The sequence below is a fragment of the Lontra canadensis genome, unplaced genomic scaffold (genome assembly GCF_010015895.1).
Source record: "Lontra canadensis isolate GAN:19392208 unplaced genomic scaffold, GSC_riverotter_1.0 scaffold50, whole genome shotgun sequence".
NCBI classification, from domain to species: domain Eukaryota; kingdom Metazoa; phylum Chordata; class Mammalia; order Carnivora; family Mustelidae; genus Lontra; species Lontra canadensis.
The window spans coordinates 3,199,946-3,219,903 of record NW_022631044.1 but is presented as its reverse complement, the minus strand read 5'-3'; the positions used below and the strand labels follow the sequence as shown (position 1 = coordinate 3,219,903).

Here is a 19,958-nt window from a genome sequence, read left to right as displayed (position 1 = left end):
TCTATCATTTCTCTGCAAAAAACAAAACCTTCCTAGTATTTTCTTTTTCCTTTTTTTTTAAAGGTTTTATTTATTTATTTATTAAAGATTTTATTTATTTATTTGACAGACAGAGATCACGAGTAGGCAGAGAAGCAGGCAGAGAGAGAGGAGGAAGCAGGCTCCCGGCTGAGTAGAGAGCCTGATGCGGGGCTCGATCCCAGGACCCTGGGATCATGACCTGAGCCGAAGGCAGAGGCTTTAACCCACTGAGCCACCCAGGCGCCCCCCTAGTATTTTCTCTTTATCTACAGTATCAAGTCACACTCCTTAGCTGGGCATACAAGGCCTTGCCTATAAGTTCCCTACCTGCTTTTCCAACCTTATCTCTGAGCCTTCCCTGAAATGAGCCCTCTGCCCTGGCAGCCTCGTCTCCTCATTGTCCCCGAGGCCTCTGCTCATTCCCCACCCTTGCTCAGGCTGTGCCCCAGAACAAGTTGGCATTTCCCTCAGGAAGGGATTGACCCCCTATGTGGTTATAAGGCAAGTCTGCAGTGGGTGATGGGAGACGAGGAAGAACGGAGCTGAGCCTCAGGACAGCTGGGAGATGGAATGAATGTGAGCAGACTGACTCAATTGGTAAAAAGTGGAGAGGATTTCGTAATTCTTAGGTATAATTAAAAAGTGCTGCTTGGTAGGGTGGCCTCGGCCAGTGATTTTCAAACGACTGTACAGACAAATTTGGGGGGATTCTTGTTAAAATGCAAACTCTGGCAGTAGGTCTGGGGTGGGGGGCCTGAGACTGCTCCCAGGGGATGCCCATGCTTCTGGTTCCAGGATGACTCTTTTGAGTATCAAGGAGCTAACGAAATGCTTAGGAAAACAGCCTTTTCCGTAGGACTCCAATATGGAAACAGGAAGTCAGATGGCCTGTCCCTCGGAGGCCTGCCTGTCAGTCATGAGGCCAAGAGTCCTGGCCCAGAGTCAAGGCTTCCTTGCATTCTGAATGACTGAGTACATGTGCGATGATTGAGCATCCTTGCTGAAGAGAACGGAGGACAAAGCTGAGTGTGTAAGGCTGCACTTTGAGGGAAGAAGCACTTGTGCATCCCGAGATGGTGGCAGTGAGAATGGGTCGTCTGCAAGTGACAAGTCTCATGCTGGCTGGCTACTGGCCACCCGCACACACAGGCACGCACACACACGCACGGGCACACACAAACATGCACGTGCACACACACGCAGAGCACGGGCTGGGTAGCCTTCCTTTTCCATAACAGGGTTGCATTATCTTTTCTCTCCAAGAAGGCACTTCTGTTCCACTAGAGCTTACTGTTCAGAATCCAGGTTTGCCTTGACTACAAGCAATGTACTGCATCCTAGCAAACAATAGGAACTATTTCCACGATGTGTATCTCCAAACAGAAGAGCAAGTGGGAAAGTATTCTGTTGGAGTAATAAACTTGGCTTGCTTGACCAGTTTCTCTTTAATTATTAACCCAGCCTTTGTATCTTTAGCCAATCAATAGCTGGCCTTTCCAGGACAGTGGGTGTCATTTCCTAATTATTTAACTTCTCCAGACTACAAGTTATCCTGATTAATGATTTTAATGACGCATCTCTCATCACAGTAATTTCCCCTCTGCTTTTATTACAGAGGAACTTCTGATCCCGTGACTGAACTCTAATCTTGATAGAGAGTCCCGGCCATGGTAAGTTGGAGAGTGCCTCGCCCTACCTGGTGTCAGCCACGCACAGGTACAGGATGTGTATTCAGGACTGTTGACCTTACAGAGGGTTGTTTGCTTAATAGAGGGGAGAGAGGAGAAAATGAAAAGGCAATTGTATTGTTTTTTTGTGTGTTTTTTTTCCCCAAGCCATTTTCATTTCTTTCAGGGATGGTGAGTAACCTGACCCTGAAAATTAATGCAACAAGAGACTCCTTGGAGTCCTTCTAATATTCAGAAGTCCCGCAGGTCCTACCATTGGGAAATAAGTGCCATCCACATTTTGGTATAACATCATTGGAGGCTCATCAAGAAGGGTGTTTGCTGGCCATATGGGCTTGTCATCTGCCTCCTGTTTTTGGCTGTGACTGGACTCCTGAGAGCTTAATTATCTCATCTTTGGGACAGGCAAGGAATTGGATACCTTTAGAAGTTCCATGAAGTTCAGTGTTGAGGTGGAAGCTGAGCCTCTTAGCTACAAACAGGCTGTACCTGAGGCTGGCCATCTGCTCCCCTTCTCCCACCCAAATAACATATCTGAACTGTCAGGTGATTCTGATCCCTGGTCTTCTTGGAAGGAATAATAGAAATACAATCTTATACCTGGAAAGGAACTGGAGATCCTTCCAGCTGTAAATGGCCTCCTCTAGGAAGATGGAGGTATAAACTCTCTTGAACAAATAGTAATATACTCTTAACATTGTCTTACATTAGACCTCTAGAATTTTCTTTATCATCCTTGACAGTCAAAACCTTACTCATATCTGCTCTAAATCTCCATGCTTTACTTTAATATTCATTTCTTCTTGATTCTCCCTAGACACGGAGAACATTTATTCAGAAATGTTTACAATGTCCCAGCTTTGTGTCAGATGTAGTGCTTGGCTCTGGGGACTCAAAATCATTGGGACGGTCTTCCTGTCTGCAATAAGCTCAGAGGCCTCTCACAAGTGAAACCTATAACCTGGTGACCCTTTGCTATGCTCTCCATTCAAGGAAAATTACCTCAGTGGCTCTCATCTTTCCTCCTAGTACCTGTTTTTCCATCAACACTGTTACTTATTGGACAGATAAAGGACATTTTTAAAGGGGAAGAAAAACATAAACATATAGTCACAATATTGTAATTCGCAATTGCTTTCCATCATTTTATTTTAGACCCTACTCACATGTATAATGATTTTTAAATAGCAGTAATAAAAGCGTAAAAAACAGTTATATATTCACTCTAATCTTGGCTTTGCTAACATGTTTATATTATATTTTGTGCCATATTAAAATCATTTATTCTAGATGATGGAGTTCTGGGTGTTTTAATTTTCTTCTTTTTTTTTCAAATTTTCCAGATCTCTACAATGACCATATGATACATTTCTAAAATGAAAACATGTTTTGGGTTCCTGGGTGGCTTAGCTGGTTAAGCAGCTGCCTTGGCTCAGGTCATGATCCTGGAGTCCCTGGATTGAGTTCCGCGTCGGGCTCCCTGCTCGGCGGGTAGTCTGCTTCTCCCTCTGACCCTACCCTCTCCCATCCTCTCTCTCTCAAATAAATAAAATCTCCAAAAAAAAGTTTTAAAAGCTATTGTATTCAAGTACTTACAGTATTTTTAAAAGTAGATGTTTAATATATATATAGTGAAATGCACCACTCTTAAGGTTACTGGTAGATGAGTTTTGACAAACCTATGGGCCATGTGACCTTTCACATGTCCCTCTTTCAAGATAGAGCATTTCCTCACTCCAGGAAGTTCCTTTATGCCTCTTCCAGGTCAGTCCTCTCCCTGCTCCCCACTCCACCCCAGAAATACAACCACTGTTCTGATCGTCATTACCATAGATTAGTTTGCTTGTTCTAGAACATCCTATCAATGGGACCATAGAGTATGTACTCTTGTGTGTCTGGCTTTTTTCACTGAGCATTGCCACATATTTTTGGCAATCTGTCCATGTTGCTGTGAGTTTCAGCAGTTTGTTTCTTCATGCTTTTTTTATTGCTGATTAGTATTTGTTGGGGAATGTCATCAAAAAAGATGTGACCACTGATTGACCAGTTACCTGGACCTGGGCAGTCGGAGGCTTCTCACCCCCACCCCTGTCTTTGGAACATGAGTTCCGCTTACCTTTCCTGCTCCAGAGTCTGGTCCCTCACCTTGAGATGGTGATGTGGGGTTGAAGAGCAGCATGGTGTACATGCCTGAGCCCATTTAGGGCGTCTTTATATACTTTTAAGATTTTGAGGTTGAGTCCAGTGATCAGTTTGTCTCGCTGCTGCTCAAGACAAGCCTTGTATGTGAGTTCCCTTTGCCACTGTTATAATTGCCACCTACTGACATGGGGCAGCCTGTCTGTCTTCAATCTCCCCGTGCCCTCCGCCTACTGGGATCGGCTTCACATGATGCCAGGAAAGCTCCCAAGGGTGTTGTGAACCTACAGCATTCCATTGTATCATATTCCAACTTTTGACATTTATTATCTCCCTGATTATTCTAATAACGGAATAGTATTTCATCACAAGTGATCTAACGCCTTTGTCTAGCCATTCATTTTTGTTATTTCCTACATCCTCCCTGTTCCCTTTGCCTGATGCCACAAGAAACCTTCCTGGGACACAATCCCCCGCCTTCCCAGAACAGATAATAGTACATTACACCCTGGAATTTGATCAATACGGTTACCACAGCGCTACCAGGAACAAGGTTCTTGAGCTTATCTTTTTCCTGGAAGAAAGAATCACTGAGAATGTAACTGATAAGCTGAAACATCTTTGTATATCTCTCCATCGATTCGTCTTGTTAGATATTAATTTTAATCCCATAATAGCATCCCTCAGCAATGCAGTTAGTGTTAAAGTTGAATGCAGTGTCTGGGCATTGACCAAAATTTTGCAGTAAAGCTCCAAAAAAACCCTGTGAAACATTTCCCTCAGAAAGCTGTCTCATAGTGTGAGTTAGGCCATGTGGGAATTTTGACAGTAGGTCACCAGTTTGCTTATTACGACTGATGCGTAGTAGAAGAAAAGAATGAAAGAAGCTGTATTAATGTCCTAGGGCTGCCGTAACAAAGTCCCACAAACTGGGTGGCTTAAAATAATAGAAATTTGTTGTCTCACTCTTCTTGGGGCCAGAAACCCAAAATCAAGGTGTTGGCAGGGTCAGGATCCCTCCGCAACCTGTAGGTGGTTCCTTCCTTGCCTCTTCCTGGCTTCTGGGGGTTTGCTGGCAGTCTTAGGCTTAACTGCAGTCTCTACCTTCAGCATCATGTTGCGTTCTCCCTGTGTGTCTGTGTCTGCACGTGTTGTCTTATTAGGATGACCTCATCTTAATGTGATTAATTACATCTTCAATGACTCTATTTCCAAAAAAAGGATACATTCTGAAGTCCTGGGGGCTAGGACTTCAGCATATCTCTTGGGGGGTTACAGTTCAACCTGTGACAGTACCCAAGGAAGGTAATGTCATGGATTTATACTTTTCTCTGTCAAGTGCATAGAAGGTCATGACTAAGTGCTAGATGCTGGCCGTATCTAGGAGGTGAAGGCCTGGGCTTGCATCTGACAAGGCCCATACTCTCTGTGCCTGAGGCCTTTGGATGGTCTTGATGTGGGCCACAGTGAGGGAAGTCTCTTCCTAGAGAGCTTCCCTAAGGGCATAAAAATCCTCTGATCGTCTAGTTGGTCCATATTATATTCTTGCATGAAATTAAATCCTCAGAGAGCCTTCGATCTATTCTACTTTGCTTTTGCCACCTATACAAATGCTCTGTTCTGGATTTTGCTTTGGCATTACCCCATAGGCTTACATTAGGAGATATTATCAGAAGTAGTACAAGAATCTTCACTCTTATATTTATTGTGGAGATCTTGTTGAAGTTCTAGTTAATAATTATGATGATGATGATAGCTACTGAGTTTGAATTTTTGTGTTGGAGTTTACTATTTGCTGGATTCTGTGCTAAATGCTTTGTTATATTAATCTGCTTTGTTATTCCAAGTCTGTGAGTTGATATCATTATTCTTATGTACAGGTGAGAAAAATGAAACGCCCGCTATTGACAACCCAGCTAGAAAGTGTTGAAGCCAAGATTCAAACTGGGTCTATCCCATTCCCAATATCCATATTCCCCCTACTAAGCTTTACTACCTTGCACTGTAGCCTGCTGTGTCTCCTTCACAAAGACACACAGATGAAATTTCCCTCAATATTAGAATTCCCTTTATTCCCTTTATAGAGTCATGTAGAGGAGATGGAACTCTGTCCATGAATATTAGATTTTACTGGATCGTGGGCACAAGTCTATGGGTACATTTCAGCCAAGGCTTACATAAGATGTAAAACCCTTCTCACATTGCAACAATTCATATCATCTCCCTGTTCTGTTTCCTCCATCACTGTAACATCTTAGTGCCATTGCCAAAAAGGACATTATCAGAAAAGTCAGAAGGAACAGACCTACTGTGTGACCTGAGGCCTAAATTTATCTTATCCTCAGCTCATGAGCCCTGGCATTGTGAAAGCACATAGCACTAGCTATGAACAGAGGAGGGTATCCAGCTTAATCTGAACCCCATTGACCTCCTGATGCCAAGAAGTCACTTAAATCCTTCCCCATGTGCAACCTCAGCCAATCAAATGCACACCACAATGGCAGGCACCTGACAAATTAACTGAGGGAAAGGAGACGAGGTAGAACAGTTCTAGTGACTAATTAGGTCATTTTTAAAGACAAGAAAACAGGGACGCCTGGGTAGCTCAGTTGGTTAAGCTGATGCCTTCGGCTTGGGTCATGATTCCAGGGTCCTGGGATCGAGTCCTGCATTGGCTCCTTGCTTGGCAGGGAGCCTGCTTCTCTCTCTGCCTCTGCCTGCTTGTACTCTCTCTCTCTCTCTGATAAATAAATAAAATCTTTTTTAAGAAAAGACAAGAAAATAGAATTCAGAATATCAAAACATGGGTGGCGGAGGGCTAGAATAATGCTTAGTGTCAGATACAGAGGGGAAGGTATATTTAAAATGAAACCTAGTGAGGCGCCTGGGTGGCTCAGTTGGTTGGGCATCTGTCTTTGGCTTGGGTCATGATCCCAGGGTCCTGGGATGGAGTCCCGAGTCGGGCTCTCTGCTCGGCAGGGAGCCTGCTTCTCCCTCTCCCTGTGCATCTCCTCCAGCTTGTTCTCTCTCTGTCACTCACTCTGTGTCTCTCAAATGAATAAATAAAATCTTAAAAAAAAAACAAACCCAAATCTATTTTGATTCTATCCTCTACGGCTAAATCAGGGAGCCCAGAAGAGCTCTAGTAATGCAGATTCTCTCTCTGTAAACTCAGTACAAAGAAAAGCAGGGCATTTCTTGGGAAACTGTTCTCTTTTCCTCTTACAGTGAATCTCAGTACTGTTTACAATTCCCTCTTGATTCGGCTTCTAGGCAGAGAAACCTGTGGCTTCCCGCTAAAAACTCTACAGGCCCTTAAGGTCTACATTTTGGTTTCCTTCCCACCCCCCAGCTTTACCTTAGTATTCTGTGTTTTATACCCTGTCACTGAATTTCCCCATCTACTTATTTATGTTTGTTTACTTATTTATTTTTTAAGATTTTATTTATTTATTTGACAGACAGAGATCACAGATAGGCAGAGAGGCAGGCAGAGAGAGAGGAAGAAGCAGGTTTTCCCACTGAGCAGAGAGCCCTATGTGGGGCTTGATCCCAGGACCCTGAGATCATGCCTGAGCCAAAGGCAGAGGCTTTAACCCACTGAGCCACCCAGGCACCCCTGTTTATTTATTTTTAAAGGTTTATTTTTTTATTTATTTGGGAGAGAGTGGCAGGATAGGGGCAAAGGGAGAGGGATAGAGAATTCTTAAGTAGACCTGGAGCCCGACATGGGGTTCAATCCCAGGACCCTGAGATCATGACCTGAGCAGGCTGCCTAACTGACTGAGCCACCCAGACACCCCTATTATTTATTTATTTACTTATTAAGATTTTATTTGTTTGAGAGAGAGCAAAAGCAGGAGAGATCACAGAGGGAGAGGGAGAAGCAGACTTGACACTTAGCAGGGAGCCCAATGAGGGACTTGATCCCAGGACCCTGAGATCATAACCTAAGCCGAAGGCAGCGGCTTAACCAACTGAGCCACCTAGGAGTCCCTGACTTCTTTTTCTTTGTTCATTTGTTTTATTTCTTAAATTCCACATATGAGTGACATATGGTATTTGTATTTCTCTGACTGACTTATTCCATATAGCATAATACTCTCTAGATCCATCTATGTTGCTGCAAATAGCCAGATTTCATTCTTTTTTATTTTAAGTTTTATTTATTTTTAAAGCTTATTTATTTCAGAGAGAGAGAGAGATTGAGCATGAGCAGGGGAGAGAAGCAGAGGAATAGGAAAAAGCAGACTCCTGCTGAGCAGGGAGCCGCCTGTGGGACTTGATCCCAGGACCCTGGGGTCATGACCTGAGCTGAAGGCAGATACTTAACAACTGAGCCACCCAGGTGCCCCTAATTCTTTTTTTATGGCTGAGTAATATTCCATATTATATCTACCACATCCTCTTTATCTGTTAATCTACATGGATGGACACTTTGGTTGATTCCATATTTTGGCTATTGTGAATAATGCTACAGTAAATATAGGGGTGCATGTATCCTTTTGAGTTAGTGTTTTTACTTTCTTTGGAATACTCAGTTGTGGAATTACTGAATCATATGGTAGTTCTATTTTTACTTTTTTTTTTTAAGATTTTATTTATTTGACAGACAGAGATCACAAGTAGGCAGAGAAGCAGGCAGAGAGGAGGAAGCAGGCTCCCTGCTGAGCAGAGAGCCCAAGGTGGGGCTCGATCCCAGGACCCTGGGATCATGACCTGAGCTGAAGGCAGAGGCTTTAACCCACGGAGCCACGCAGGCGCCCCCTATTTTTACTTTTTTGAAGAACCTCCATACTGTCCTCCACAGCAGCTGCATCAGTTTGCTTTCCTACCAGCAGCAGTGAGGGTTCCTTTTTCTCCACATCCTCGTCAACACTTGTTGTTTCTTGTGTTCTTGATTTTAGCCATTCTGACAGGTGTGAGGTGATATCGTACTGTGGTTTCGATTTGCCTTTGCCTAATGATGAATGATGTTGAACATCTTCTTGTGTCCATCCATACAGATGGCTTCTTAGAAAAATGTGTGTTCACGTCTTCTGCCCATTTTTAATTAGAATATTTGTTTTTTTTTTATGTCGAGTTGTATAAATGTCATGAGCATGCGATGAAGGCACACACACAAGTTGTGTCTTTGCACAGTGTCAGCTTTATTCAATCATAAATCAAAGTTAAATCACAATGGTAGAGCAGGTTGAGGATTCCAAACTCAATGACAATTCATGTGTGGTTAAACTCGGCTTCTTCCCCAGCACACAAAGCAGGACAGAAGACAAGCCACACAACAGACAAGTTAACAGAAGAGTATAGGAAGTTAAGCAACCAGACATGAAGTCTGTCTATGGGCGCACGGTTGAGCTAAGGCCTTGGTCTGGTCCAGGTCAGCACCTGGCGCTTCACTGTTCCAGCGGGGAAAGATCTCGGTTCTGTTTGGAGGTCCGCCGGGAGAGCCTTGGGCAGCGGTTGCCTTTTTTAAGTGGTCAGACATAATGGGGTCATGTCTGAAGAATCTGACAGTTGCCAAAATCCTTCCCTTTTTAAAGGGATTTAATCAGTTTTGGGGCTCTGCAGACTTCCTCTGGTTCTGCTGCTTATCAGTTCTGGAGAGTCAGCTGACATTGGGCCTGCTGATACTTTGTAGCTGCAGTACCTTAACTGCTTGTGTCATTGCTTGACATGAGAGACTCCATTTTTCTCTCTGCAGTAGATTATGTATGTATTCTGGACCTTAACCCCTTATCAGATATATCATTTGGAAATATCTTCTCCCATTCAGTGGGTTGTGTCTTTGTTTTGTTGGTGGTTTCCTTCACTGTGCAAAAGCTTTTCATTTTGGTATAGTCCCAGGAGTTTAATTTTGCTTTTGTTTCCCTTCCCTTTCAAGACCTATCTAGAAAAATGATTCTACCTCCGATGTCAAAGAGATTATGTTTTCATTCTAGTAATTTTATGGCTTCAGGTCTCACATTTAGGTCTTTAGTCCATTTTGAGTTTATTTTTGTGTATGGTGTGAGAAAGTGGCTCAGTTTCATTCTTTTGATTGTAGCTGGATAGTTTTCCCAACACCATTTGTTGAAGAGACTTTTTCCCATCGCATATTCATGCATCCTTTCTTGAAGATCAATTAACTGTAAAATCATGCGTTTATTTCTGGGCTCTCTATTCTGTTCCATTGGTCTATGTGTTTATTTTTGTACCAGTACCATATTGTTTTGATTACTACAGCTTATAGTATATCTTGAAATCTGATGGTGATACCTCCAGTTTTATTGTTTTTTCCAAGATTGCTTTGGCTATTCGGGATCTATTGTGGTTCCATACAAATTCTACCGTTATTTTTTCTAGTTCTGTGAAAAATGTTGGTATTTTGATAGCGATTGCATTAAATCTGGGTAAATTTTTAAAATTTGGGTAGTGTGGACATTTTAACAATATTTGTTTTCCCAATCCATGAACATGGAATACCTCTCCATTTGTTTGTGTCATCTTCAGTTTCTTTTATCAGTGTTTTATAGTTCTCAGAGTACAGATCTTTCACCTCACATTCACTAACTTTTAATCCCTTGTACACATCAGAGTACCTCTTACTTTAAGACATTTGATCCTTTCTAGTGATGCCAGTCATCGTCTCTGTTGTCTAGGGTGGCTCTCTCCTCCTCATGACTTCCATTTTCCCCTCTGCCTACTCAGTCAGGTTTCAGTTTCCTCCATTCCACTGTAAAAGTTCTTGTCAGGGTCACCAGAAACCTCGTTGCCAAATCTGACCATCCCTTCTGTGTCCTCCTCTTCTACTACCTTTGGCAGGCACTGACCCCTCCCTCCTTCCTTAGCCCCTGGACAACATGCTATCCTGTTTTTCCTTTTACTTTAAGGACCAATCTTTCCTCCTTCCTTCCTTTCTTCCTTCCTTCCTTAAAGACTTTATTTGAGAGAGAGAGAACACAAGCAAGGGGAGGGGAAGTGAGAGAGGGAAAGCAGTCTCCCCACTGAGCAGGGAGCCTAACTTGGGATTTGATCCCAGGATCCTGGGATCATGGCCTGAGCCGAAGGCAGACACTTAACCAGCTGAGCCACCTAGGCACCCCAAGGACTGATCTTTCTTGATCATCCTTTCTAGACTCTCTTCTGCTTTACCTCTACTACTAGAGAGGCCAAGGCTTGTCCTACGACCCCTGTTTAAACCACTTTCTCCCTAGGTCATTTCATCCAATACCAGCCACATGGTGTTGTGCCTTGACTTGATTTCTACTTATATTTTATAATCAGCTATCCTTTTGACAACTCCACTTGAGTGTTTAATGGACATCCCAAACTTAACATTTTGAAAATAGAACTTCTAAATCCCACTCCCCACTGCCCCTGTGGCCCTGATGCCAAAACTGGTAATTCTCTAGATTTCCCTATCTAGGTAAATAACATCACTCTGCACTTGGCTGCTCAGAGGAGAGATCCAGAGTTACACTTGATTCTTTCTTTCCTTATCTCTAATGTCTGTCCGTCAGCAAGTTCCGTTGCCTTTGCTCCAAAACATATGCTGTGTCTGCCTGTTTCTTTCCATTTCACGTCACCCTCGTCTAATATCATATCCATGGGGCTTGCCCCAGATTCTCAACTGGTCTCTGCCTCTCCCTTCAGCAGCCTGAGAGATTTTTTTTTTTTTTTTTTTTTAAGATTTTACCTATTTATTTGACAGAGAGATCACAAGTAGGCAAAGAGGCAGAGACAGAGAGGAGGGAAGAAGGAACCTGCTGAGCAAAGAGCCTGATATGGGGCTCCTTCCCAGGACCCTGAGATCATGACCTGAGCCAGAGGCAGAGGCTTAACCCACTGAACCACCCGGGCGCCCCCGAGAGATCTTTTTGACATGTAAATCAGATCACACCCCCTCATCCCCTTCCTTAAACTGCCAGTGGCTTCCGATTGCACTTAGGACAGACTATAAACTCCTTACCCCAGTGAGGGCTGCCTTGTTCTGGCCCCAGCCCACCTCTCTGATTTTCTTTTTTCCTTTTTCATTTTTGAAACTTTTATTATGGAAAAGTGTAAATATGTCAGAAAGTAGACTGAGTATTAAAAAGAATCCCTGTATGCTTAGCAATAATTATTAACTCATGGTCAGCCTTGTTTCTTCTTTATCTCCACTTAATTCCCACAACTTACGTTATTTTGTAGCAAATTCCAGACACCTTATCTTCTCATCTGTAAACCATTTCAATCTATATAAGATTAAAACTCTTAAAAATAAAAGATAAGCACAGTACCATTATCATACCTAAAAATGTTAATGCTGGTTCCTTAATGTCATAAAATATCAAGTCAGTGTTCAGATTTCCAGTTGTCTCATAACTTATTTTTCTAGTGTTGGTTTAGGATCCAAATTATGATTATTGATATGCCTTTTTAAATCTCTTCTAAGCTATTACCCCCCCCATCTCTCTCTTATTCTCTTTGCAGTTGATTTCTTAATGAACCTAGATCATTTATCAATAGTGCTTCTCACAGTCTGGATTTTGCTAATTACAACCCTATGGCTGTAGGTTGACATTTCCCTCTCTCTTCTATTTTCTGTACATTGGTATTCGGCTCTAGGGGCTTGATTGGATTCAGGTTTGATTAGTTCCTTTCTCGGGGGAGGGGTGGTGGCAGGGAACAAGATTATGGCACAGGTGGTAGTAGAACTTAGCTTATCACTGTCCTCCTTTCCCACACCCACTTGGGCCACTCTGGCCTCTGTCCTGCTCCTGGAATACAAGCTAGGTCCAGCCTCAGGCCCTTGCCTTGGCTGTTTCCTCTGCCTGTGACACCACTACCACCACCACCACCGAACCCCACAACCTCCTATCTTCTCATGGCCAGCTGCTTCATGTCATTCAGATCTCAGCGTAAATGTCACTGCTCAGAGCAGCCCCTCTGGGACCTCTCTGTCTGCTCCTTAGCACTTCCCACCACTGGACACCCAAGTGTGTCTTCATTTGTTGGCCTGTTTAGGTCTGCCTGCTCCTGAACTAGAGCATCAGCTCCATGGGAGCGAGAGTCTCCTCTCTCATGCTCCATATCCCCAGCTGTTAGAATAGTGTCTGGCCCATGGTAGGTGTTGAAAGAGGTGATGGCGCTCGGTCACATCTTTCTCTGTGTGCTCAGGCAGCCAAAGGAGGCACCGTCAAAGCTGCTTCGGCATTCAATGCCACTGAAGATGCCCAGACCCTGAGGAAGGCCATGAAGGGGCTTGGTAAGTGTCCCACTGGAGGGGAACATGCCGTTTCTACAGAGTCACACAGGGTGCTATGTCCACCGGCAAAAAATGAGTAGACAACTGAGACAAGACAGTGGGAACAAGTTGGCTTTTAAGACAGATTAAATGGGAGGGCATTCCTTACTCATTTTTCTTATAGAATTAACATTTAATTCACTCATTCTGGATTTTCCCCCATTTTAATCTGTTTTGCATGAGAACATTACCAATCTATATGTAAAACTCCAGAAATGTATCTGTTTTCCAGGTAGTGCTGTGTGTGTGTGTGGTACAAAGCACTTTCACAAATATTATTTAAATGGCTGTGTACACAATAGCCCAGCAGTGTAGTGAAAGCAACAGTTGCTCTTGATAATTTCAGCCCATTTCGTGGATGTGAAGTCAAGTCACAGAGTAAGTGGAACTGAGCCCTGAGTCACACTCGGCAGGCAAAGGCCTCTAGTGGGCATAGTCACACACGGGTGTGCTCTGACCATTCTTGCCTGGGTGGACATTTGGCCAGAGAAGTGTCCTTGGTTCATAGCTGCTGTTTATAATCTCCTTGTAATTTGGTTAAAAACACTGGATCATGAAGCCATATTTCTGTTTTTCTCCCCCCAAAGAGCTCATTTTACTTAGGCCCAAAGTTACTAGCAGCAAATACGACAAGAACAAGAACAGCAGCTTGTTTTGCTGCTGTGAAGTTGAAATTCGGGGAGGTTAGCTAACTTTCCTAACGTCGCAGAGCTAGTAGGTGTTAGAGTCAGGATTCTAGGCGATTCCAGGGGGCCAAACCCAGACACTGTGACTCTAGAGCTAGAGTTTAAGTCCCCATGCTGTCTTCCTGCCCACCTCTGAATGGAACATTGTTCTGAATCAATAGTCTTCCTCCTCATTTTTCCCTTTTTCATAAATAAGATGGAAAGTGTGCTTGGCCCACTCTTTGTCATGTTCTCCTACTTCTTTGGTATATAGCAAGAATACTGAAATTCAGAATGTGGACCACATGGCATTCAGAAGTCTCAAAGGTCAGGAGACATTTGAAAACCGTTTCTTGTCAGCTTCTGCTGTGTGGGGACTAATATAAGGCAGACAGTTGGAGGAGACAATGATTATAAAACCTAGTCCTACGAGTTCATGGATGCTAGATGGGTAAGGCGTACACAGAAATAACTGTGATAGTGTGGTAATAGCTATCAGAATATGACAGTGATAGGAGGGGCACAAATGAGATCCCATTAGGTTCAGAGAGGAGATCCCATTTAATTTGGGGCATCAGGCAAAACTTCTCTGTGGATGTAGAATTTGAGATGGGCTTTTGCAAGGTAAGCTGTTTCAGTAGAGATAAGAGAGAATGTGTCTCAGGTGACTAGAACAGTGTGAGCAAAGGCATGGGATGAGTGTGAGCATTGTCTCACTTTCCAGTTTAGCTGAGGCTTAGGGGAGTCAGAGTAAATACATGGAAAGGTGCCTTGCAGCAGGAGATATTGGGAAAGCAGGAGTTGACTGGTACCAAAGGGAGGTCCTGGGGTTGTCACCGAGAAGGCCACCTGTAGAGTCATAGGCATGGGGCGATGGCCCAAAGGCATTGGCCAGGAAACAGTGCCACAATCATGGCACTCTGTGGGGTGGTTAGAGGGACATATAAACCAGTAGACTGGGAATGAAAGAGGTCAGGAGAAAGGAGTGCAGTACAGTTGGATCAGGTACAGTAATTGAAGAGCTAGGTCTGTGAATTTGGCTGCCTGATACCGTTTCCTGTGGATATTTACAACAGTGAATGGGATATTGTAGAAAGTCTCAAATGCTAGACTGCCCTACTTGTAGTGAATCCAGCAGACGGTATGGGGTAGGGGGCACTGGGTATTCCTGAGCAGGGGAGGGACCCTCTGAGAGTTTTTCTTTTTAGGAAAATGAATCTGGCAAGACTTTGGAAAGACCAATTAGGAGATAAGAATATGAGTTAACAGATGTTACATGTGTCTAAGCCCCTAAAATTCTGGATTATAGTAGAAGTGGTAGGAATCGAAGAGGGGACCAATGCAAAAAAGATTTTTAGAATTAGACTTTATATGCCTTGGCAGGAAAGTTGAATGTGGAGGATGAGAGGTTAAAAAAAAAAAAAAAAAGCTATTTTGAGGGCTCAAACCTGACCTACTGACTGAAAGAAAGATGGTAGCTTTTATAGAAACTGGTAAGTGTAAGCCAGAGTTGGATCCCCCTCCCCCCCACAGAGTTCTGAAGGAGAACAGGAAGGTTGCATATAGATGCCTCTTTCTTTTTATTTTCTTTTTTCTCTTTTTCTTTAGGAGAGCAGAAAGTAGGTCCCTAAGATATGTAAACAAAGTTCTGTAGCTTCCTCCCTACATCTCACACTTTTCTGGCTTTCTAATCTTAAAAAGAATAACTATGGTAAATCTAGATTTTTTTCATTTCTCCTGAAATATCCCAATAGAATCTCTTCTGTAGTCACCTCACAATTCCCCCTACAGGTTAAACAGTAAGGAAGCAGAAAACTCCCCAAACATACACAAACCTCCAGCTGTTAACCATGACAAGGGACCAATTTTGAAAAAATCAGAGTAAAGCCCTCCTGGTAAAAGTTGCCGCAAGAAACAACAGGCAAACAAAATTTAGGATGTTTAAAATGTGAAATTCTTGTAAAGTTCTGGTAGGCTGTTGCCCAGTGGGAATTTGTCAGCAGTTATCAAAAGGGAACTGCTTGAGGTCAGGAAAGAGAGCCCAATGTGGGACTTGATCCCAGGGCCCTGGGATCATGACCTGAGCCGAAGGTGCAAGCTTTAACCCACTGAGCCACCCAGGCACCCCCACACTTTTAGAAAAGATTTTATTTGTCTATTTGAGAGAAAGAGAGAGAGTAAGAGTGGCAGAGGAGGGACCTGAGCTGAGCGGAAGGTAGACGCTTAACCAACTGAGCCACCGAGGCATCCCAGGACCTCTTTTCTTAAAAAGGTCTCTGCATGGGTTTGGGTAACACTAGTGTCGTTGGGGGAACCTGTTTTCTCACTCCTCTCTCATCACCTCACTCACTGTCCCCGCTCTCCTCCAGGCACCGACGAAGATGCCATCATCAGTGTCCTTGCCTACCGCAACACAGCCCAGCGCCAGGAAATCAGGACGGCCTACAAGAGCACCATTGGCAGGGTAGGACGGAGCCTCTCTGGCTCTAGGGGCTGACGAAGAACCTGTCAGGGAACAGGGAGCAGTCTCTTCCCCAGCTAGATTCCTGAAGTGGCCCTGGGTTTTCAAAAGCACATCCTTGCCTTGTTGAAAGATGTTTTTGAAAAAAAAAAAAAAATTTTTTTTTCCAGCCTGTTCCGTCCACTTGGTGGCGATCTTGGTGTCGTCCCACCCAGCTCCTTGCTGGGACTTGGTTGCTCTGTGGACTCGGCCTCCACTCTTGTGAGCACCCGCTGGCCTGAGCTTCCCATGCTCCCTCCCCGATCCTGGTCAGGCTGCCTTTTAGGCAGTATTTATATCTAGTTTGTTCTAAACAGGCTCTCCTAGGATTTAGAGTCTATTCCAACTCCTCCACATAAACCCATTTGTCACAAATACTCATCCCTTTGATGATCCTTGGTTGAGGGACAGACACCCTCTGAAATCCTAGAGTGGGGCCAGTGTGCTTGGGAACATGTATATAATTCCTTAGCTTACGCATTCAGAGGGTGGTCGCTTACCCCATGTGGTCTGAATCATGCACCCCTCAGGGACCCTCTTTCAAACTCTCGTTGTCAAAACCCACTGACCAGAGCCGTCCCACCCAACCTTTCCTCCTCACTGAAAACCTAGCTGTGTGATTAGCAAGAATCTTTTCATTGAGAGAATATCATCGATGAGTGTTTTAGGTCCTGGAGTACAGTCACTCTGATAAATTGGTAAGGGTTTCTATCCTCAGGAAACCTTGGTCCGACTGCCTCTGCTGCTCGAAGGCTGGCACTGAAGTGCGAGCTGGGACAGAGCTGGCTCAGCGATCCCCTTGGGCACCTGCATGCCAGCTTGGGCTGGGACCCCAGTGGGGAATGGGATTCTTCATAGCTCAGACAGTCTTATGGGCATTTGAAACGCTTCTCTGACCCAAAGACGTTTAATGAGCACAAATTGGTGTGAACACATACGTGATGTGTGACCTGGAATAGTCAGCCTCAGAAGGAAGCTGATCTGGTGGCAGCTTGTTAAGATGCCCCGCGTTAAAGGATTGAGCTCTAATTTGTTTGTTCCTTCCTAGAATGTGTGTGGATTTGACATAAAAATATGCACGAGAGATTGAAATACAGGGGCTGTGCAGTCAGGTGTGTGAGAATCAGAGATCTGACTTGAACCGTATCTCAGCTTCTTTATTTTGGTTGAACTTAAGTGGGTTCTTAAACTTTCTGATCTGTTCTAGGAGAGGATGTGAATAAACATTTTTAGAATTTCGTCCTTTGTCCAAAGAATTACATTTCTTTTTAGGAGTTGAGTTTTAAGAAATAATCATGGATGATCACAAAGATACAGCTAAATGCATGTATACATAACGGTACAAAAAGAGAAACGGGACCGATGAAAGAATTTATATTGCATCTACATAAAGAAATTTTAGCAGCCATTAAAAATGTCATAGGTGATTATTGACTTGGAAATGTATTCAAAGTACATGGCTGAGTGAATACATTTAAGTCAGTGTCTACAAACTTTTTGATCTCGACCCTTTTACACTCTTTTTTGTTTTAATGTTTTATTTATTTATTTGACAGAGAGGGAGAGATCACAAGTAGGCAGAGAGGCAGGCAGAGAGGGAGGGGAAGCAAGCTCCCTGCTGAGCAGAGAGCCGGATGTAGGGCTCCATCCCAGGACCCTGAGATCCTGACCTGAGCTGAAGGCAGAGGCTTAACCCACTGAGCCACCCAGGTGCTTCCCCCTTTTACACTCTTGACGTACTGAGGACTTTTTTGTTTTTGTGGATTATATCTATTGAGATTTGCCATATTAGAAATTAAAACTGAGGCATCTAAAAATACATAAGTTAACTTATTTAAAAAACAATAAACATATTACATGTTAATATAAGTAACACTTTTATGAAAAATAGCTGTATATTCCAAGACAAAAACATTTAGCAAGAAAATTGGCATTGTTCCACATTTTGCAAAGTTCTTAAATGCCTAGCTTAATGGAGGACCGTCAGATTCTCTGTTTCTGCATTGTTTGCAGTGTTGCGCGGTTCTGGTTGAAGTATAGGAAGAAAATCCGTTCTTGTACAAATACAGAGTTGGAAAGAGGGCATTTAAAAAGCCTTTTAACATAATTGTGGAAATGTAGATGTGTCCAGTAGCCGTTGCAAAACTCCACTGTACAACTGTGAGAGAATGACCGCGAAAAGGCAGATACTGGCTTCCTGTTATTATGAAGCGAGCTCTGCTCTTACAGGCCCCCCGGAGGGGTCTGGAGACCCCAGGCATCCCGGGCCCACGCTTTGAGAGTGGCTGATTTAAGTTAGTGTGGCGGTTACACAGAATCCCCTGCTTGCTTTGCAGGACCTGATAGACGACCTGAAGTCAGAACTGAGTGGCAACTTTGAGCGGGTGATCGTGGGAATGATGATGCCCACCGTGCTATACGACGTGCAGGAACTGCGAAGGGCCATGAAGGTGTGTGGCCCTCGTGTCCTGCAGCCGCTGACCAGCTTCCCCAAGAAAGTGACAAAAGCCTTGTGAGAGTGGGGAGGGTGAGGCACAGGAGAGAGATTTCCCCTCGTTGAGGACAATGAGAAAATGTGACATTACCTTACGGCAGTTGTCACTTAAGAGCTCTTTTCGACAAAGTGACGCAGTAGATCATTTGCTCTTTCCTGGGGCTCCCTAGGGAGTGGTGATAGTTCTGTCTGTCATGCAGCTCTAGGAACTTTGTCGTGTTAGCTGCTTCTGCGGTATGACACTTTATGGCCAATGCAGTGGAGCCTCTGGGTCTGCTGGAGGCTCCAAACTGTCAGAAAAGGTTCTTGGCCTCCCTCGGTGCTGGGCCCACTGTGCCCTAGTCTGGGGTCTGTCAGTTTTGAATGGCCAGCTACAAAATTCCAATACAGTTACCCTCCCTAACCACGTCCGTATAAACAGCCTCGTGGAAGGTTCCAGGAAAGCAAAGAGGTTAACAATCTTTGCCAGAAGATTCTGCCCTTCAGGGGGAAAAAGTACAGAAGTCAAGGAGAGATTAACCCCCAGAGGGCAGACACTGTCCATAATCTGGCACAATAACCATCAGTAGAAACAGCCGATAAATATTTGTTATTACTAGAAACAACTATGGTAAACACTTTGGAATTTGGGCAGGACAATTAAAATGAGCAAATCCTATTGCTAGAACCTGGTGGGTTGTCTTTATTCTCTGCCAATTCTTGGGTATATAGGCCTCCATGTCTGGGATCCAGCGCTGTGAACTGGCTCCTAACTAACTGCCTCTCCTCTGGGTTTCGTGTGCAGGGAGCCGGCACAGATGAGGGCTGCCTGATTGAGATCTTGGCCTCCCGGACACCCGAGGAGATCCGACGCATAAACCAGACCTACCAGCTTCGTATGTAGCGTCCTTAGTGGCCCCCCTTGAGGCTTCACTGTGATTTGAGAAGTAAACTAGCAGCAGGTCGCTACCTACTGACTAAACTCTCCTCGTACAGTGACGCTGACCATGAGGGAGCCACAGTTCCAGGCATATCCCTGTCTAGGGAGATGAGAGTCTGTTGGCTTCTCCAGACTTTTCTGGTGAAGATGCCACTCCACGGAAGCCACCCAGTGTAGCGTTTTATGACCTGGGAAGTTGGAAAGTTGCTTCTTATTACCAAGCAGAGAATCAAATGTGTTTGTGCAAAAGTGGTGGGACCGCTG

General features: G+C 44.0%; 1 protein-coding gene across 1 annotated transcript in view; it reads left to right on the top strand.

Annotated features, from left to right (window-relative positions):
* Window positions 1-1,636: 1,636 nt before the first annotated feature.
* Window positions 1,637-19,958, top strand: part of ANXA4 (annexin A4) — a 39,298-nt gene continuing 20,976 nt past the window's right edge. Inside the window, exons 1-5 of the mRNA XM_032873738.1 lie at window positions 1,637-1,691; window positions 12,990-13,077; window positions 16,151-16,245; window positions 18,618-18,731; window positions 19,560-19,650. Of these exons, the coding sequence (XP_032729629.1) occupies window positions 1,689-1,691; window positions 12,990-13,077; window positions 16,151-16,245; window positions 18,618-18,731; window positions 19,560-19,650 (391 nt within the window). The 5' untranslated portion in view covers window positions 1,637-1,688. The remainder of the gene's footprint in view (window positions 1,692-12,989; window positions 13,078-16,150; window positions 16,246-18,617; window positions 18,732-19,559; window positions 19,651-19,958) is intronic.